General features: G+C 39.2%; 1 protein-coding gene across 1 annotated transcript in view; it reads left to right on the forward strand.

Annotated features, from left to right (window-relative positions):
- THSD7B (thrombospondin type 1 domain containing 7B) overlaps nucleotides 1–22,303 on the forward strand; it is a 730,694-nt gene that overhangs the window by 345,720 nt on the left and 362,671 nt on the right. The window contains exons 7-9 of the mRNA XM_004774248.3: nucleotides 6,185–6,376; nucleotides 8,089–8,323; nucleotides 16,051–16,166. Coding sequence (XP_004774305.2) covers nucleotides 6,185–6,376; nucleotides 8,089–8,323; nucleotides 16,051–16,166 — 543 coding nt within the window. The remainder of the gene's footprint in view (nucleotides 1–6,184; nucleotides 6,377–8,088; nucleotides 8,324–16,050; nucleotides 16,167–22,303) is intronic.

Genomic DNA, 22,303 nt, shown 5'->3' on the forward strand with positions numbered 1-22,303 from the left:
CTATCCCTTCTTTATGTTTTGGCATCAGCCAGAGGGAATGTGATGAGGAGTGCACATGTGAGATTGGCACCAGGATGTAGTCAGCATCGTAGATAAGAATACACTTTGTAATGTCTAGTTCCAGTTCAGATGCTTACTAGCTATATGACTTTGGACAGGGTTTTGTTTTGCTTTGTTTTGTTTTTTTAAAACCTTCCTGTGTCTCAGGTATAATGGTGGTACCTAACTAATGATGTTACTCTGAATATTCAGTAGACCCCTACATTAATGTGGTTGGCACAGAGTATAATATGCTCTGTGCCTTCTCAAATACCAGATGCTGATGTTATTTTATGGCAGTTGCTGTTGTTTTTATTATTAGGACCCTAACAATACCTAACAGTGGGATTCTTCATCTTCCTTTATGTGTCAACTAGGTAGACAAAATACGTTTCAAATTGTGAAAGGAGGAAGCAGAAACAGTCATTGTATTGTGGGGATTGCATTGGTGCCCATAGATTTTGCTTAGCCCTTAGCTTTTATTTTATCTTTTATTGTTTTGAAATAGGAACATTTCCTTAGCTGATTAAGGTCTCGTTCCAGAAGTGGCCAGGGGCTGCTTACCTTTAAGAAAGTAATGTTTAAATTTAAAAATGAAATTAAGTGCATATCAATTCCAGTAAATTTGCCATGTATTATCTGTTGATATCTTATTCAGCTGTCGGCAAGCATTTAATCAACATTTATTGGCATTCTTTTCTGAGATTTAAATAGGGCATAAAATTTTATGACATGTAGAGTATTTTTAATAACTATTTCATTATTTTCCATAGGTAGTATAATAATATCAAGAGAAAATATCAATAAAGTACCCAGAGTACATTATCTGGGGGAGAGCAAGGTAGTTTGAAGTTTGTATAATGACAAATGTTGGTCCACTTTGCACATTGTACTGTAGATTTGTGAATAGCTGAGTTTCTCTTTCCTTCCTCCATTTTGTTTAAAATCCTTTCTTCTTCTTGTACACATAATATAGGTGAGAAAACTAAGAATTATAGTTGTTTGTTCTGTTATTATAAAAGATAGGAGCGCCTGGGCGACTCAGTCAGTTGAGTGTCCAGCTTGATTTCAGCTCAGGTCAGGATCTCAGAGTCATGAGGTCAGGCCTCTTGTTGGGCTCTGCATTTAGCAGGGAGTCTGCTTGAGATTCTCTCACTCCCTCTCATTCTGCCCCACCCCCCACTCATGCTCTCGCTCTCTCTCTCTCTTCCCCTCCTTTCTCTCTAAAAGAAATAAATAGATCTTAAAAAATATAAAAGATAGATGGTACTTCACAATATTAAATTCTAATTCCTTACTGATCACAAAACAAAGAATGTTATAGGATGTAGTATATAGCATAGGTATAGTTTGAATACTAGTTTGCTGTGAAAAACCCAAATTCTGATACCTTATTAGCATTAAATTTAGATGGTTGCTTGACCAGTAGCCGTTGAGTTTGCATGAGCTCTTTATATTGTAAGTAGTATTTGAACTGGAAAAAAGAAAATTTTTAGGGAATTGTGAGCATATTCATACGCTCAGGAATCTTTCCTTCATCTAAGTACTTTTGCTTTTAGCTAGAAATGGGAAAACAGAAGACAATAGTGTGAACTATGGCCAAGACCTAGTCATCTGGCCATCTATGCCACAGTCCTCAGAAACACAAACAAAACTGAGTGATCAATATGACTGTGAAATTTTACTCCTGGGCATATACTGAAAATAATTGAAAATAGCAAACAAGTACATATATAAGCATGTTCATAATAGCACTATTCACAATAGCCAAAAGATGTCCATCAACAGATTAATGGATAAGGGAATTGTGGCATATACATACGATAGAATATTATTCCATCATAAAATGGGATAAAATAGTGTATATGGTACAACATGGATGGGCCTGCAAATACTAGGGTAAGTGAATAAAGCCAGACACAAAAGGTCAGTAATTGTATAATTCCATTAATATGGAGTGCTCAAAAGAAATAAATCTGTAGAGACAGAACATAACTTGGTGCCTTGCAGAGTATGAGAAGAGGGGGTAATGGAGAGAAAATGCTTAATGGGTAAACGGTTTTATTTTGGAGTGATGAAAATGTTTTGAAACCAGATAGAGGTAGTGGTAGCACAATATTGTGCTTTACTAAATGTTACTGAAGTGTTTACTCTAAAGTGGTTAATTGTACATAATGTGAATTTCACCATGTTAAATTATTAAAGAAAAAAATAGAGTGACCACGTTGAAGCAGCATCACATCCCATATTCTCAGAGTCACAGTCGGTTTAAATACATCTACTCCATGAGGAAAGATTGCAGAGTTTGTCATTATTGATCCTAGGGAGGCTGATGAGGGTTGGAAGCAATTTCACAGTCTTCTTGAAAGATGAATTCAATTTCCCTCTTAAATATATTCTATTTTATTATGACATTAGATTATCAGAGCTTGTGGAAATCACTATTAATGGCTAAGTTTCTGTCCTATGTGCCACTTTATTTTCCATGCTTGCCTGAGATTTCAGTTGGTCTCATTGATCCATCTGAGAAAATGAAAACAGGAAAGTATAAACGCTCTTCTTTTGAGATGGATTCTCTCTATACAATGGGAAGGTAATTATACTGATGTGGATGGGCAGATGAGGTTATTCAGGCTCAAGTGCTTTATTTTTGGCTCTTAAATGGTTTAGATTCACCAGCCATATAAATAAAATGATCTGGATAATTATAAATAGTTTTTATAGTTTATTTGAACCAGCCTGTGAAGCTGTTGGTGGTTATTTGTACACATATATGAGTGGCAAAGCAAGTGCTTCCCATGGCAGTGACGTAAATCTCTAGATTTTTCAGATAAAGAAGACCATTAGGTTTTTGTGGCTTACATCTTTGCAAACAACAGTTTTTTTTTTTTAAAGCTTTGTGTATATTGAGAGCTGTCCCATATGCTAGAAGCCTTGTTATGTATGTTGCACAAATGATTTATAATCCTTAGAATATCTCTGAAAAGTGTTTTTATTTCTTTATTACAGATGAAATAACTGAGGTTCCAGAAAGTAAGGTGACATACTCAAGAGGATAAGTGGTGCTAGGATTCCCCTTCATTTATTTTTATTTTTATTTTTATTTTGTTTTTAGGATTCGCCTGTAAACACTTAACTGTATACTGCTAGGACACTTTGTAACTAGGATCCCGTTGTGCAGCTCACTCACAAATTAAAGACCTTCTTATGACTAGTGGTTTGGTTTTCCTAAAGAAAATCTCATCTGTTTGCTCCCATGTATGAATTAGCCTGTATAGACAAGCTATCAAAATGTTGGTGGGATTATTGACATTTAACTGCACTGAGGAAATAGGTATATCAGTTGATATGAAAGCTTAGGTTTTAAAAAGCATTTGAGCCCCTGACATGAATACTGAGGGTGCTGAATGATGATTGCGGCGGGTGTTAAATTTAGGTCATGGCAAACCTGAGCAACTGGGAATTTAAAGAAGGCAGAAATATGACAGAAGTGTCTTCTGAATACATTGTATTTTCCTACCACCCTACTTTCATTGGTACGTTCGTGGCCTGAAGTAGCCTCTTTCATTTCCACCAAGTCTCTACCATTCTGTTTTTCCTTGTTGAAAGCCTTCTGCTATCATGTTAGACCCCAGAGGACCTTCTCTTCCCTGAGCTACTATAGTATTTTCTGTTGGAAACACATCTTTGGAATTTGGCATTTACTTTGGACTAAGTTTTCTCTGTATATGTTTATAGCTCATCTCTGTTATGAATAGTGAACTCACGGGGGGTAAATAATAGCATCTTTGTCAATTTTTACCTCATCATATGCCTTGAACATAGTACACATTCATCAAATAGTATTTGATATTTGTGTAACTCTTGAAGGCTGGGTTTTCTGAAAACATATTCATAAAAATACCACTTCGAGGAGATATTATTCTCAAAAAAGGATGGTCACCGGTCCAATAAGGCCAAAAACACTACCCACCTTTACCACCCTAGGAAATTTACACTGTATGTTGGCATTTTCAACACTCTGAGTAGTTCTTCAGTAGTGAGACCAAGTTTACTGTTTTAACTCAGTATTCACATTTTTCTCTCAGTTTTTTGTAAGAGCCCTACTAATGCCTATTATTCATCAAAAAAATGCTTTGCCAGACACTGCTTTAAAGCACTTTGTAGGGGTACCTGGTGGCTCAGTGGGTTGAGCCTCTGCCTTCGGCTCAGGTCATGATCTCAGGGTCCTGGGATCGAGCCCCGCATCTGGCTGTCTGCTCAGCAGGGAGCCTGCTTCCCCCCTCTCTCTGCCTGACTCTCTGCCTACTTGTGATCTCTCTCTCTCTCTCTCTCAAATAAGCAAAATCTTAAAAAAAAAAAAAACGCTTGGTATAAAAATTATATTAATAATATTCACAAGTGTGAAAATTGACTTTTGATTAGATGCAGGTTGGGCATTTGTTTGGTCTCCTTGCTTCTGTACTTGGGAAAGCACCATTCCTCAGCCGTGTTAGGGTGTGTGTGTGTGTGTGTGTGTGTGGCAGAGGAAGACTATCTGTGTGCATGTGTATATATGTATAAAATACATTCTCAACCTGAAAATGGATTAAGACTGAAAAGAGAATGGTTGGGACTGGTCTTTCAGCTCGATTATCTGCTAGAATCTCTATTACTTCTCATAATATGCTTGAAAAGTTTTATTTGTACCTCAGGGGCAATGAGCCTGGCCTCATTTACAAATATGAATGCAGATATTAACAGTGTACTGTCTTCTCCTCCAGGCATTCTTGCTCACTGTCGGCTGGTTTTATTTACTTCCTCAGCAAAGGAATATCCATCTCCTTGAAATTAGACACAATGTGGTTAATGGGAAAAGCAGAAGTTTTGGATTCAGAAAATTTTAATTTGATTCCCAACTCAGGCCTGTGTGACCCTGAGCAAGTTTTCCTTCCAGAACCACTGATTCCTCATCTATAAAACAAAATGGGTTATACCTGCCTCCAAGAGCTTCTTACAAGGATAGTGCCTGGAATAAAGTAGATGCCCCATAAACATTAGTTATTATTTTGCATCAAGCAGATTATGACAGGAGAATTCCATGGGTGTAAAGTCACAGAGATAAAATTGCCTCTTTCCTGTAGATGCCATTCCATCCTCTGTGTTGTTACTTCAAACTATAAATGACATCATTATTCTTCGTGTCTTCTGTTTTTATGAGATGAGAGTGAACAGTGCAAATACTAAGAGTTGAACTATTATTTATGAAGAGTAACACTAGTATTATAAGAATAGGGAGTAAATAACCTAAAAGAGAATTTTTGAAATTATTATAGTTTTTTGAGATATAGAAAAGTAACTTAGATATGATTCCTTTAGTTTTAACATCTGTTCATTGTGAACAAACAAACAAAACTACCCCCCATTATTTAATATATATATGTGTGTGTGTTTTTTTTATAAACATATATTTTTATGTGTGTTTTTATTTGAGTAATTCATCAGATCATTCAGAGGAGGAATAATAAATATATTATGGAGAATTTCAGTTGAGCTTTCAACGTTTGTGTCAACATTATATAATTTTAACTACATGTCCCTTTCCACTTTGGTTTGGTATTATTTACCATGAGGTCCAAACAGAACAAAAGAACTATCATATGATAACTTTGCCTAAAGTTACAGTTTTGGAGATAAAAAACATACTATGGAAAATTAGAATGATGTAATTCTTTATGCATAGGATAGAATGTTCAACATAAATTGACGTTTGCATACCAACAGACTACTCTGGCGCCTGTTTTGCAAAAACACATATACTTATTACACACGGTTGTCAATAGAAGGTCAATCATGTCCACCCGTAGTCATCCATGGCTAAATTGTTCCTGGAAGAAGCCCATTTTGTCCTTGTGAAGGATGACAAATGAGAGTTTTGCTGTGGCATCTACCTCTCTAAATGCCAAATGATCTCCTGGCAGTTTTCCTCAACGTAAATATTATGAATTGCTGAAGAATCCATCGTTTTTCACACTTTATTGGTTTAGACCCAGGTGAAGTCCTCTGGGCTACAATGAAGTAACAGAGGAAGCAACATACCTAAATGTTCCTTAACTGTCCTTACCTGTGCATTAATCAGCATCTGTCTCAACCTGGTTGATTACAGGAGAAGATGTATCAGGGAGTCTCTGCCCAGCATCTCCGCCTCCTGAAAGGATGGCTTGTGAAATCCCCTGCCGGATGGATTGTGTGCTGAGTGAGTGGACAGAGTGGTCATCTTGTTCCCAGTCTTGTTCAAATAAAAACTCAGATGGGAAACAGACCAGGTCAAGGACCATCCTGGCATTGGCGGGAGAAGGTGAGTAATAGTAAAGGGTTCGACAGTGGAGTCAATTGCCCAGTTCTTATTCTTTTTCTAGTAGGCAACTGAGAAAGTCGTATTGTGGAGGTAGCCACATACAGGTGATAGCTCTATTGCCTTAATCAAAATGTAGTCTCATTTCCATGCATGCCTTTTCTCTTTAATCCTCTAGTTACTCTAGACTGAGTACTGTATTTACATGAACTATCTTAGCCCAAACTTATGTATTGGCCATGGCAGTCAGATGGATGTTATTTTTCATTACACCTTCTTGGGGATAAAAAAACAAGGTGTGACTGACACACATCCAGCTTCAGATGGCTCATACATTTGGGAATATAATTGGAATATGCCTGGTAAAAAGGGCTGCAAATGAGGAATCAAGAGATATGGCTTCTTGACCAGGAACTGCTACTAACGTCGGCCTGATTTCCTGTTCTGTCATGCTGGTGTGTTGTGAGAGGGAAGAAGATGAAGGCTCTGAAAATGGCTTTGAAGAAGCTAAAATGTGCTATGGAAATGTAAACGGGTGACATCAGAACAAATTGGAGGAGCAGCTGTTTCTATCATGTATAGCAATGGTCCCTGTCCCCTGACGCATGTGTCCTTTCTTTCAGGCTCTCCCTTGGTTTTGTCTGCCTATGGCTCAGTTAGAACAGCAGGATAGTGTGGCCACTAGCTGTGAGGAGCTCCTTTTGAAACAAGATTCTGTTCTGTGATCCTGAAAAATGGAGCCAGGGTCAAGATGAATGAGGATTTTCATATTCTTAAAGTGCAGTTGCTTCCCGCTCTTGTCTTTTATATTTCTGGGAGGAGAAAAAAGTCAGTAGTATTTAATGGGAAAAAAATAACAAGAATAACAAAACCAAGGTCACAAATCTTTTTGAGCATTTGGCCCACTGAATAAAACATCATAGGGTGGAAGAGTAGGAAAAAAATCAATAGTTTAGATAAATGCCAGTTTTTACATGGATATAAAAATGTGAAAGAAAAGACAGTAATGAATTTTGATTTTCTGACTCACCCAGGAGTGTAAGGGTGCACATCTGTCTGGTCTCCCTGCCAGTGGATAACACATTGTCAGGTATTATTTCAGAGTGTAAGGATGGGCTCTCTTCTGCCAAACTTTAAGAGACATTTCTGGATTTCTCAAATTGCAGTAAAACGCATTGCTTGATGGAAAGTGGGTGTTTTGAAATGATTCTCTGAGAAAAATAATGCTCTTTTAGGAAAAAGAGGCCAAGTCCAGATAATGTGTGTGTAAGTGTGTGTATTTGACCTGATATCACTTCAAGGTCATGGCTACTGTATCTAACTGACTAATTTATGTAGTCATCATGTTACTAAAATAAAAGCAGATTTCTTTGGAGTTTATCTCAGAGATACATAATGCAAAGGTGGGAAATAGAATCTGTCTTTTTTTGTTGTTGTTCTTATTGTTGTTTTTGGTCTAATCCATGTATCCGGCTACCTATTAGGAGGGAGAAGTGAAAAATATTGCCCTCTGGTTGTACTCAGGACAAAAGGGCCATGGCCCTAGAGTGGGCAGAAGGGTACGGAGACCAAGCCTTTGGAATCTGTGTCAAAAATACCATCTTTATGGACCATTAAAACAGCAAAAACAACAAAAATAAGAACAACATAACAATAGCAACCTGGTAATAACAACAGCAACAACTATGTATTCTTTTGGATTTTGATTTTCACAGGTGGAAAACCATGTCCCCCTAATCAGGCCCTCCAAGAATATCGTTCATGCAATGACCATTCCTGTATGCAGCTCTACTGGGAAACATTACCTTGGGGCCCCTGTTCTGAAGACACATTGGTAACTGCTCTTAATGCAACCATTGGCTGGACTGGAGAAGCTACATGTGGTGTGGGCATTCAGACACGGAGGGTCTTTTGTGTCAAGAATCACGTGGGACAAGTGATGGCCAAAAGGTATCACCAATAATTTATTGAAAGTGCATATAAGCATTGCATAGATGAGTATTTTTAGTCAAAAACATTTATCAAGCAACAAATATGCTTCAGTCTGTGCTGGAGGAAAAGAATTTTGTTTCGTTTGACTCTTAAAGACTAGAATATATCTCTCAAAAACAAAGGTAGAGTTATAATATGGATCATTAGTAAGGTTATAATACATGCATTAGCCAGTGGAAAGTAAGTGTGGTCCACAAATAATCAATCTGTCTGAGTAATCCAACATTTTCTTGATCCCATCTCAGTACTTTTGGTGTTTTTTTCAATCATGTAAAGACTAGGTCAATGTGAGGCTAAGTTCTCCACTTTGAAAGGATAGGGTTGTGTTAACACTCTCTGATGGGTTCCGTTGATCTCTTACACAGTGGGCAATAAATCCATATAGCCATTTGAATAGACTAATTCATGCCTGTAAGTAGGTTGTGATCCCATACATGTTAGACTCTGCACCTGAAGACAGATATTTAAAGAACAAAACAAAACAAAAGTAGTAGAATAATTTGGATGTGGGAAGTAGGATATAGATATCAAAAAGGGTCAGGGACAATTTCAAGTGATAGAGGAAAAGAGTAATTAGGCAGAGAACTCAGCTATGGGAGTTTTATTTCTAGACCAAATGAGGAGGTGTGACTTTTCCTCAGTCCATGTGGGAAGCCTTGTGGAAAAGAAACTGTAAAGGACCTATGAAGTGTACAGTGACTGGGTAACCATTCTGTCCATGGAGATTTCCTAATGGCTTGTTTCAACTAGGCTCTTCCTTGTGGGGGAAGACCCCACCCCCATCACAGAAGTGATATATCCCCAGGATGGGCATGCTCCATCTTTTGTCTAGGGTCACAAACAAGGCCACTTAGAGCTTTTCTCTGGGAATTTCTGAATTGGGAAAATGAAACCTTCTTTTCATTCTGGTCATGAGGCTCTAAGTATATGAATTGACAGTTGCCATAGGCATGGTCCTGGAAGAAAAAGCAGGCAAGGGGAGTGGAAATGATGCTCAGAAAGAAGCAGAAACTGAAGGAGAACATTTTCTGGCAGCATCAAGCCCTGACCCATCCTTTTGAAGATAACCCTACCCTTCCTGGCAATGTGGGCAGACACATTGGCTCTTCCTCTAATTCTATCCAGTTTGCATTGCTGTCCTAGGCAACTCAAAACACCTGATTAATTTCACCTTGGGGCACCTTGATACTAGCCTGTGGGGCTTATCCCAACTGGCATGGAAACCACAATAGTTGTGTGAGGAAAGTCGTAGGAGCTCGGTGGAGGGAAGTGAACCACTGATGGCAGAATTAGTGCTGACTGGCCAGGTCCTGCTGGGGTTGGAGCAACCTCTGAGCTGATGGCTGTGCAGATGCAAGTGGAGATGATATGACTTGCAGTGAAACGTAGTCCAGAAGACCTCCCCCCTCTCTCTTTTTCTCTCTCTCTCTCCAAGGGTGGCTTCTAGAGGGCTGGAGCTGGATATTCTTAATTGCTGCAGCCCCACACGCTAACACAATGTCTGACATATAGTTACTGTATAAATGGCTGGAATCCAGGACTGAACAAGATTGATATGTAGGAAAGTTACGGAGTTTAACAAGGATTGGGTATGAATTGCAGAAGATTGAGAAAAGCTGAAGACTATCCTTTGTTCAAGAAAAATTACGTGATCTATGGGGCGCCTGGGTGGCTCAGTGGGTTAAGCCGCTGCCTTCGGCTCAGGTCATGATCTCAGCGTCCTGGGATCGAGCCCCGCATCGGGCTCTCTGCTCAGCGGGGAGCCTGCTTCCCTCTCTCTCTCTCTGCCTCTCTGCCTACTTGTGATCTCTGTCTGTCAAATAAATAAATAAAATCTTTAAAAAAAAAAAAAAAAAAAAGAAAAATTACGTGATCTACCATCCTACATTTTGGCAAAGGGGACTGCCGTAGAGAGTAATGACTAGATCAAATGTATGACCTTCTACTCTATTTAATTCATAAATATTGTTTCTGCTTTAGATCTGACTCTACATTGCTTGTTCTGTTCTTTGGAATATCAAATTATGTCAGTTGTGTTTTGCAACTTTCCTGGTATGCATGGACTGATCAAATCAGTGAGAGTTATAGCCAAACATGGACAAAAATATTTTACATATCATGTGGCTCAGGTGAAAATCTAAATCATGGGGTTATGGTAAAATCCTAAAAGGCTTCTAAAGATATTATGCAGACATGAGAATTTCTTTTATTTTGGTCTGGGTTGCAGCCTTGATAATGTTCATTTTTATGATGTAAATTTTCAGCTGCTTAAAAAGGATGCATGAAATATCAGCTTGAATATACAAATAAAATTAAATATGGCTTAGGTATGGTAGTAAACTCTACATATAAAATGCAGCAAACTATTATTCCTTATCGTGATGAGAAAATTTGGCATGCCTGATGTCTTATCTTCTCCCTGACACAAACTTTATAGCTCTAAACCAGAACAGGAAAAATCCACTTGATAGGAATACGGTTTGCTTATTCCTTAGCAAAGGGACATTAGAATTAAGAGCAACACCAAATAAATTGTCACATTTAAAGGACTGTTTGGACATAAAATTTGGATTATATGATCTGGGAGCCCCTTTTCTATTTTTATAATTACTTCAAATGACAGTTGTTTTTGTTTTTTTGTAAAAGTCTGAGCACATACATGTCATTATTGTGAATAACCCCTAGTTCTGCTCAGCTTACCATCACAAAAAAATGAACTGTACAGATATTTTCCCTAACACACACACACACACACACACACACACACACACACAGGCATTGCTGATGACTTTTTACACTGTTAATGAAGCTGGAGACTTAACAACTTAGGTTGAATTCTTATTGTATGTCTCCAAACAACCCTGCTAAATATGAGGAACCTGAATTGACTTGAGTAAAATTTATGGGAAATTTTTAGGTTAAGAACATTAATTGAGCTAAGAAATTAATAACTAGTGTCCAGTGAAGCACATAGTGAGATAGTGAAACTATCATCAGTAGAAAATATATTTTACTCTGTCCTTTGGAAAAATACCTATTTTTGTTCTTTTTTATGTGAAAGCTGTTGCAGTGGAAAGAGATACCCTGCCATTTGTGAAATCCTTGGGGTGGGGGTATGGGAATAGGAGTAGCAAAGGAGAAGGAAACATCGTAAAGAAGGAGGGGCCTTCAGGGGAGAAGGAAGCAACTCTCCACGGAACGGATGGGCTCATATAATGTGTTTTATCTCCAAGCCCACTGTATTGGGAGGCAGAGTTCCTAGCAAGTTCTCGCTTCCCTGGTTTGGCGTTTGGTTTCTATTCAGTTGTATAGGTGAGACTGTTACCATTGTATGAGTAATAGAACTGATCATATCAGAAAATGAAAACTAGCCAGGGCAGAAGTGGAACAGAAGTGAGAGCTCATTGGGATAGTTCTGGGGTTTTGTTTGGTTTTGTTTCACTATTCATTGTTTTTTTTCAGTTGCATTGTACAAAAAATAATATTAAAAAAGATTAAAAGCACACAATTTGGAGCCTTCCGAAAGTCCTGATAAGGCACTTTCTGCCTTTAATGTGAAAACACCTGGCATTGTGTAAGATAGAATAATACAGAGTTCCATTTAAACATTTAATGTTGACAGAGTTGGCAGGTTTGCCCCAATAGCTGACTGAGACGTGCACTGGTTCCTGGGTAGGAGGACTGATTGAAGAAATGGAGCATTGTCTCTGCATCTTGATTATGGAGGCGTAACTAAAAAATACCTCAGTTTGATGCATTTTAGCACAGTGCTTATAAGGAGCCGAAGGCTATGGGGTGACAACGAGATAAGAGTTATAGAGCATTCCAGTGCTGGTCCGAGGAAATATATGTGCTGAAATGAAACACACTGATCCTTTTATTGAGAGCACTGCCAATCTGGAGTCTGAGCATTACGTGAAATTAGGAAGTATAAATTAGGACAAAAGCTAAGGTGCCATGCTTTGTTTACTAACTAAAAAGTGAATCCATATGTTTCCCTAGGTTTTAAGGCTTTAATTTTGTTTTGGAAATGGCCAGATGAATTAGCCTAATATCTCCAAGGATTTATTTATCTTCAAGCTCCAATAACATTGAATACTATTCAATCATTCACCTGCTATTATTAAATATTTACACTGAGCTAAAATATGGCACTTTGAAGATATGATATAAGATGGAGTTCCACCATCAAATTAAAAATTAGTTTATGTATCATGCATGCATACACAGGGCACACAGACACACATAGACAGACAGACACACACACACACACACACACACATATACGCACACACACAAACAGCATGAAAGTGGTCAAAAGCCTTTTTTTGGTCAACGTCCGTACAACACCACAGAAAATGAACCTTACAGTTTTTCCTGTATGGAAGTGGAGGGCACACATGTTGCTAATGGTCAAAGAGAGTATTTTTGAAGACTATGAAGAAACTTATGAATATGAGAAATATGATGATTCTTGAAGGGGTAGACATCATGTGAATGGAAAGCAAGAGGAAGTTGAACCCCTGCAGAAAAGGTCAACCTTACTGGCAAAAGAAGTGAACTAAAAAACCGTTTTCACTGACAAGAGAATATTTGGCTCCTGTCTGACCAGAAATCACGTTCCAGTTCATGGCCTCTATAAAAGCAAAATAACCTCAGCTTGATCTTTGCCACTGAGGAGGTGATACTGTTTCTCTCTTATGGACTGAATGGAAGAACATGCAGAGAGAAAGGGGCTGTATTAGGAAGAGTGGGTACTAGGCACAGCGAGTGTTTATTGTGAGTGTTACTAATCAGGGGTAAATCACGTAGGCAGTGTCAGTTCCCTAAAAGAAATGAACACCTACTCCTAACTGAAGTGAGCAAAATCCCTGCAGGATCAGCCTTCCTCTCCAGAAAGCCCGAAGCCAGCGCCACAGTTATTTCCAGGCTATGTTGCCCACGGATGAGTGAATTCGAAGTGGTTGGTTGGGCGTGGGGCCCCTGCTGCCCCACTGAGCATGAGGGAAGCTGGTGTTGCTCAAGTCACACTTTCATTTCTAGCCATACACCAGGCGCTGTTGGAGAGGAGTTAGAATAAACAACAGCTCAGTTTAATTTTACTAGACCTCAGAGCGTGAATAAAGGACTTGGGAATGGTTTTAGCGGCTTTTGCTATCTCTAGTAAAGTATGACATAAATTTTCCTTACCTGAGTAGCTTGTTTAAGTAACACTATATTCTGACAAAGACACTCTTCTTCCTCTTGTTTTGTTTATTGAGTTGATCTCTTTGATAGACGGCATTTCTGCATATGCTAAGGATGATTAATAATAATGGGAATAATAATTTATTGACCAATTCTGTTTCTGTGAGGGTCTCCATTTTCCATTTTTATCCAAGTGTTACATAGTCCTTAGAAGAAGTAAAATCAGAGAGACTAACGACGACCAGCAGCAGGTCCCACTCATCTCCTGCTCCGTTCAGTGTCCCACATCTCAAAAACAATCACAACTACATTTTAACAGTTGTTCTATGTTTTCTGTCTGTCTCCTCTGTCTCTGTCTCTGTCTCTCTCTCTGTTTTGACTTGGTAAGCCTTCACATGGTTCACAAGTCATAATGACATGCAAGGAGAAATATAATATATAACAGAAGCCTGATCTGATGCTTACAGCCCTGCTCCCACCCCTCTCTCCCTGCTCCCTGTCCGGCCACTGGCAGCCACTCATAGTGTCTTACCTCCATCCATTGTATCTTTAGGTCAGTACAAGCAAACACAAGTGTTTATTTTTCGTTCTCTTCCCTTTCTCATGTTTACCTCTTAACTCTAGATGATACATTTCCCACACGTCATTCATACATCTCCTCACTTATCGATTTAAAATGCCCGTTCTTTGATTCCCTCTCATGAAAGCAATGAACTTTAGTCCATTTACACCAAGTCCTGTCTCAAATCCCAGATTGTTGGTGTTCTGTGAGTAGGTTGCAATAGTATTTTCAATTGATCTTTTTAGAACTTTATTTCTGTTTTCATTTATATTTAGATCGTCACTCGGCCCGCCGGCTTTGTCACATAAGCACATCCAAGCCTCTGCTCCTTGTCTCCCTCCCCTTCCATGCCCCCTGCTTTGTCCATGGTGTCTTTACCTGATGGTGGCCCGAATGATAGCATGTACGTTCTGTTCCACGGTCAAGTTCAGTCTTCCACATTTGGCTTATATATTGTTTTTCAAGTTTTAAAACCAAGAAAATGTTTTCATCTTGATCATTCTCTAAATTGATGAAGTCTGACGTCAGCCAGATTCTTGGATGACAAATCTTTATTCCTCTTCTGCCACATCCATTATCGTCTATTCTCTTACTTTTTCTTGATGTTTAAAAACTGGACAGCCTTTGCATTGACATGTTTGTCATTTTGTATCCCGTTGGTGGACTTTTCACCTGAACTGTCATTTTTTCATCAGCTCTCTGTGGTATTTTTTTTTTTTTAATTCATTATTGCCTCACTAACTTTATCTCCTCCATTTTCTCTTCTGTCCTTCAAGAAGGTCTGTTGATTGAACTTGCTGCCCTGGTGTTTTGTTTTTGTTTTCCCTATTATAAGTTTTCTCAAATGGTCTCTCCCCATGTGGCTTTGGGTCCATTGATGATTATTCCAGTGCCTCAGTTTATCATGTAAAAATGAAGGTTATACTACCTCTCACTGTTGTCATTAGGAATAAATGAAAGAAGCTAGCCAAAGCCCTTAACTCAGCACTGCCTACTTAATACCAGAGCTCATGCTGTTAAGTCTTACCCACATGGCATTTATGTGCTTTATGAGGAACTTCTGGGGAACAGAATTTAAAATGCAAATATACATTGCTGAGTGCTTTCCTATTTTACTTTTTGGCATATCACAGTCTTAGAAGATAATGTAGTTTTTAGCCCTCTGTGTTCATAAAACAAGTAAGCAGGCAAGAAAACAAACAAAGTCTTGATTGCCATTTTCTGAGACTTTAGTTCTTCCAAGTGATTATGAATCAATTGACTGTAGATTTTCCTCCCAAGTGAGAGCATTTATTATTAGCAAAATAATGGAACTGCAGTGTTTCTCTTGTTAATGCTTGTTAGTATATTTGACATTTGCCATCTGTCATATTTTGCTCATCACTCTACATGTTCTGAAGAGATACCTGCCAATCGCTTAAATATTTTAAAATTCTGTTCCATTATCAAAGAGGTAGAGTACATTTAAGTGGTTTTCAATGATTTTTGTTTCCCAGTATGGTCATATATTCATATATTGGCTTGTATTTTCTGATCCCTTTTGTAGAATATCACTGATTTGATATATTACCCTGAATAAAATGCTTTTCAAAAAATATATCAGATATGTTTATTCTGAAAAAAGAAAAAAAAGCCATTTTGAATTGATGCTGATGACGACAGTTTCTTGTGAAGGCATTTCCTTTCATTAGTTTCAGGGATTGCTTTTTTCCTGGATGAGTGGGAAGTATTTTGGTCTTTAGGTCAAGAGAGCTGACATTGCCTTCGACTCGCTTCTGGCTGGGAGCCCTTGGGCAAGCAGCCTCCTGGCTCTCTCTTCCTTGTCTATTGAAGGAACATCAGGGCCTCCATGTTTTCTGTTATGAAATCCTACAGTTCTCCGCTAAATCACTTACTTCTTCCAAGAGGCATTGATATTGTGTCTTCACATTGACAGATGTCCAGATTCAACTCGGCCCGAAACAGTGCGTCCTTGCCTTCTCCCGTGCAAAAAAGACTGTATTGTGACAGCTTTCAGTGAGTGGACGCCCTGCCCGAGGTCCTGCCAACCAGGTCGGTGCATTCTGGTTTTAGTGCTTTTCTTCCTACCGCCTGAATTGTATTCCCCTACTGCTAAATAAATGAGAGGCTATAGAATGTGAGCATCCTTCTTTTCCATTTGCATGTCCCCCTGGCACACACAGCAAACATGGTTGGTAAAACTTGTAAATGAAGTCTTGGATTTCCAGATCCATCACGACTTGGCAGGGAAAACATATTCAGTTAGTAGATGCCATAACATCCCCGGAGAGCCTTGCAGCAATGCTCCTCCTCTGGGAACCCTGTTGCGGTGTTTTGTACAGCCATACACATGTGGTTCCTTATAAAGCCTCATCACCGACACCGTTTCTTTGTGGCTCTTGTGTGCTGGGAGTCTGACTGGAGGCATCTTTATTTGCCTATAGGGCCTTAAGCATTGTGCTTCCATCACTGATAAATATAAGCCTATGAAAAACAGGGCAGATATGTAAAAAGTGTTGAATATGTGTAGGAATTGACAATATAAGATTTGTGTTTCTTTAATATAAATGGTGATAATTTATACAACTGGGTGTGTTTGGGGGCAGTGATCTGGGATACTTAATAACTACATCCTAAAAACACTCAGGAGTTTCTTAGAAATGTTTATTGTACCCCCTCACACATCATAGCCTCCTCTGGGTAGTCATGTCCTCTCAGGCAGGACAAGGCTGTACTAGCCTCCTGGAGGAAGGGGCAAGGAAGCACTGCATGCAGTTCTGGGGGCAGAGAACCTTCCCCAGAGACTGAGAGCATTCACACCATTCCTTGGGAAATTCCATCCCTGAGCATCCAGGATGCCCCACATTTTTTGTGTTGCACGCTATCATGGGTGTGATGTGAAAAGAGGACCAACATTGATATAGTTCTGCCCCTGACACATCAAACACCCTCGCAGTGATCAGTAAAGGGATAGTGGCAGCTACAGAACATTGTTCCCATCGGTGTCTTATATTGTGATATTGGGGAACCTGTTTAAGGTTTTCATAACCTGTGCCATTTCATCTTCGTACTGTTCTTTTGTCACAGAATTAATATGGTTGTATCCAGTGAGCTTCCTTATGGATAGCATTTAAATGAATAATTAGGATATGAAATAGCCTTGAAAAATATAGTAGAATATTTTTCTGATTTTTTGAGGAATTAAAATAACAGTCCCTTCCAGACACTTTTCCAAACTTACTTTCTTGAATGGGGATATAAAGTAAGTGAGCTGAATGAGCAAGGTCATGCCGCTTCTAGACAGAGCAGGACAGAAAAGCTATGAACCATTTGAAAGGCAGCATCTAGGAGGCTGACTTTTGGAATTTTAATGGGAATACATTTAAAAGACATTCAAAGATAAGTAAAGATAAATATTGGGAAAATGCAGGAAAATACAATAAGCTTTGATGAAGGAGTTTTATTGAGATCTCCCCATGAGAGATTAGCATAATTCCTCTGTTAAGTGATTATGAGAAAGACTGAATTAACAGAATATCCCCCTGGCAGCAAGATATTGGTGTTGGAGCTGTCAGGGTCCCCTGATGCTGGGGAGGCACATTAGTTTTGTTGAGCCAGTGCGCCCTAGTGGCCAGAGATTACTTCGGCTGCTGCTCTTGCATGTATTCTACATTCAAGAAAATTCTCTGTTGCCTGAGAGCCTTCCCGCACTGGCTAAGGATGGAGGAATCAGAGAGCATGGGAAATAATTGCTCTTCCGGCAATTTTAAATTTTATTTCAATTTTCAGAGATTCAATTAGTTATTTAAATAGTTGGCATTGTAATGAAAATGGTTCTCAGCCTCTGTGGTCTTTTTTTTTTTTTTTTTTTTTTTTTTGCCTCCAATTTTTCAAGCCTAGGTAATTCTTTTCACAGCCCGGCAGCCAGGGGACCTGGAGGAGCAAAGATTCAATTTTCAGATTTATTCCAACTTTCCACTTCAATCCTATTTACCCTCATGTTTAGTTTATACCTTGGAGCCAGTATATTATTAAATAACTGTGGGTTAATTAGAGGGGGCTATGAGGAGGAGGAGAATACTGAAGGAAATGGTACCTCTAAACCTGTGGTCCTCAGACTTTATTGTTTCCGAATTATCTAGAAGCATTACTAAAATGCAGGTTTTCAGCTCCATAGCTAGAAATTCTGATTCAGTCACTTTGGGAAGACCCCCCAAATGTGAGTTGTAAGTAGCTGCTCCTCAATGGTAATGCACTCTCTTTCTGATGATTTAAAAGCAAAACAAACAAACAAAAATCTGTGAACAAACACTGCTTGAACTCTGGGCATACGGTCTGTTTTGCAGCTTCTTGAATGTATTATGTTCTTTCCAGCTCAGCCGTCGTAGAGTGTGGCAGCTAAGAGCACGACGCTGGAGCCCGATGGGCAGGGATGAGTTTCAAAGTTTGTTCTGTGATGGGGACACATTACTTCATCTTTCTGTGCCTCAGTTTTCCTTGTTTATCAACAGGGTTAATAGTCACAGCTACGTATATGACAATCACCTAGAGCCCTGCCTTGCATGGAGTAAGCACTGGGCAAGCGTTTCTGTAGTTGCTGTGGGCCTTTGCACCTGTTGTGTTTGAAGTTGACACTGTATTCAGATGCCCCTCCTGTTTTGACTCTGTGCATCCACAGGGACCTGCATTAGCAGACTTTCTCCAGGAATGCTTTACTCATGTTCCAGATCTCCCAGATGTGTTAGGCTGTCCCCAATATACCTCATTAACTAGATCATCCCAGGGCATCCTGCACATCCCCTTTTATGATATCCCCATAGTTATCTTTCCTTGTCAATATTGCCCTTGCTCTAAGTCCATGAATGCAGAGACTACTTCTGTCATCTTCACTGCTGGATCCTCTAAACCCAACACAGTATGGGACATAGTTGTCACTTGATAACTACTTTTTGAATGGACCGATGTCCTGTAAAAAGAGAGAATGGTGTGACCTTGAATCTAGACAGGATACTCTCTGTTCTTGAGAGTGTCCTTCAAAATATACTTTGGAGGGTCGCCTGGGTGGCTCAGTGGGTTAAAACCCTGCCTTTGGCTCAGGTCATGGTCCCAGAGTCCTGGGATCGAGCCCCGCATTGGGCTCTCTGTTCAGAGGGAGCCTGCTTCCTCCTCTCTCTCTGCCTGCTTCTCTGCCTGCTTGTAATCTCTGTCAAATAAATAAACAAATTCTTTAAAAAAAAAAAAATATATATATATATATATATACATATACATACACACTTTGGAGAATGGTGTTCTTAAATAATACCTTTCAAACTTAAATGCTCATATAAATCCCCTGGGGATCTTAGTAAATACAGATTCTAATTTAATAGACCCAGGTATGGCCTGGAATTGTACCTTTCTGTAAGCTCCCAGACAATAACTATGTTTTGGTTATGAGGCTCCAAGATGGAATGAGGTTCATTTGAAATTTTTGAGCAAGGCAAAGACACGGTCGAAGTTGTAAAGTGAAAAGCATAGCCTAGGAACAAATCGGCAGGTGAGGACAGAGGTAAGGTACAGTGTTGGGTGAAGAAAAGTGGTTTAACCCACACTGAAAAATCAGGAGAAACATGGGCCAGAGCAGGTGACAACCTTGGCTCATGAGGAATGAGGAACTCTTTTTTTGCAGCTGTGGTTTCAGATTGGTTCGCCAAGTTTATGTTCACAGTCCCCAAATTTGGCTGCATAATGGAATCATCTTTAGATCTCTAGAATGCACTTTTTTTTTTTAAGATTTTATTTATTTATTTGACAGACAGAGATCACAAGTAGGCAGAAAGGCAGACAGAGAGAGAGAGAAGGAAGAAGGCTCCCTGCTGAGCGGAGAGCCCGATATGGAGCTCCATCCCAGGACCCTGAGATCATGACGTGAGCTGAAGGCAGAGGCTTTAACCACCCAGGTGCCCCTAGAATACACTTTTAATTTATGTTTGGGTTTTACTTCAAGACACTATGATTTAATAGGCTTTTCATACGATCAGGGAATCACTGGGTTAATATGAACCTCAAGCGAAATCCATTTGGAACCTCTCAGAGAGCCACGGTGGCTTCGGGGACCTGAGCCTAGGAGCGATTTGTGCCTTAGCAATGGATGAGTTGTGTCAGCTTTTATTTGGCCCTGGCTGGCTTCCTGAACTAAATCCTATGACTTTAAAGTATTCTCAAGCTATGAATATCTCTAGCTAGTAGCCAGCCACTGCTTCTGCCATCATTCTCCTCCTCAAATGTGTCTCTCTTTAAATGCTTAATGATAGTCCCACACTTTTCTATGCAAATCAGGTATTTGTCAAGCTGTGGACCAGTTGTGGCCTCTCTGATTTTTAAGTGTCAGGAATAAATACACCAAAGGATCAAGAACCAGTCTTTGGTACTTTTCTTGCTGTTTTCTTTTCTTCTTCCTTCAGCCTATGGAGCAAATGCCTGCCTGAAGTAGCCAATGGTATTTGCTTAATAACGACACCTGTTTTCGTATTATAGAGGTTCTCAGTCCTGTGCAGTTTTTTGTTTGTTTGTTTGTTTGTTTTTCAATGCATGGATGTCCAAGACTCTCCCTAGCCCCTGTTAGTCAGAATCTCTTCATGCTGAAGGGACATTTGCAAATTACAAGTTTCCTCAAGTGACTCCGTAAGTGGTAAGGATGAGAAATACTCATTAAATGCTTTATATGGTGCAACATGCCATTACATACATTTTAACCAAATGTAGGAGATCACCGATAATTGTTCGTTTGGGTTTGGTTGGGAATTATCTTGGCCACTGCTCTTGTAATCATCACGCTTCATGTTTTTACTTTAAAGTCACAGATCAGTACTGATTTTCCAGGAGTTCTCTCAGGTTGTCTTTAAAGGGGCTTACTTTATATTTCTAATGCTGAATTTTGTGAAGTTTCAGACATACATAAATTAATAGCATGTTAATGCTGAATATTAATGATTACTAGAACGTTCTCTTGTGTAACCATCACCAAGTGAAAACAATCATCAATTTGTTTTCCCGTGCTCTTGCTTTCCCTGTGTTACCAGCATCCCCCTTTCTTTCACCCAACCCATGGATTATTTTGAAATAATTCCCAGATGTGTGTGTCTACCACTTCTATAGAAGGGAAAATATGTAGTTATTGGGCTGGAAGATAAAATGTACCATATTCAAAATAGCTCCTCTTTTGAATTCCTAGAAACCACAGAGCTAATGTTTAATTATTTGTCAGTATCAATAATTAAAGGCTGAGGGAGCTCCTTGAACTTTCATCTCAGGGACAAGCTGGAGAGCAGTGTCATGGAAACAGGAAGGGCTGCTGGGATTTGGTAGGAAACTTCATTTGGTAACCTTTGTTCCTGTGTCAAGCCTCCTAGAGATAGGTCTTGAGGTTTTCACTATCAAAGAGAGTACTATTTTTTTGTTTGTTTGTTTGTTTGTTTTTTTAACTGCCTAGATGGTGTGGGCTAACAGTTAAGAGCATGGACTCTTAAGTCCCATCTTTGACACATAAGTCATTTCAGACTCCCTTTCAACTTGTTGTGTTTCAGTTCCGTCCTGTCTTAAATGAGATAATATTGGCACCTATTTCCTAGAGTGGTTATAAGGATTAACTAAGACTAGGGCACATTAAAGAATGTTCTGTAAATGGAGATTTATTAGCAGTAGTGGTATGTAAGTTCCTTAGGAACAGGGAACTTATCTTTATTATGTTGGTGTCCTGCAACATCTAGACCCCCTGTGCCAGTATGATGGCACTTGTTTCCATGTCCGTGTTTTTCTTGGACAAGGCGATAACATCTAGAGGGCTGTTGTTTTCTGATTTCATTTATGAACTTGCAGTGCTTAGCACGATGTCTGGGACATGAAGGGCATTCAGCAGTTGTTGTTGAATGAATGAATACATGAACTCTGTATCTTTCCCACAACCAGTTCTAATTCCTAAAGATTTTGCTTCCATAAAGATGAAGCACATTATTGAGTTGGTCCAGGCCAATTAGGGGGAAAGATATTGGTCTTTTAGAATGTTGGATTAGTCAAAAGTCACCTCTCCTAGAATCCAGAGTTTCTCCCATTCGAATGTGAACTAGCACCACCCTCTCTTCATTGTCCTCTTTGCAGCACACAGGATTCCCTCTTTCTCCTAGCAGTCCCATCTGTGCTTTTGTCTA

This window comes from Mustela putorius, unplaced genomic scaffold (assembly GCF_011764305.1).
Source record: "Mustela putorius furo isolate JIRA1106 unplaced genomic scaffold, ASM1176430v1.1 tig00003867_pilon_pilon_pilon, whole genome shotgun sequence".
NCBI classification, from domain to species: domain Eukaryota; kingdom Metazoa; phylum Chordata; class Mammalia; order Carnivora; family Mustelidae; genus Mustela; species Mustela putorius.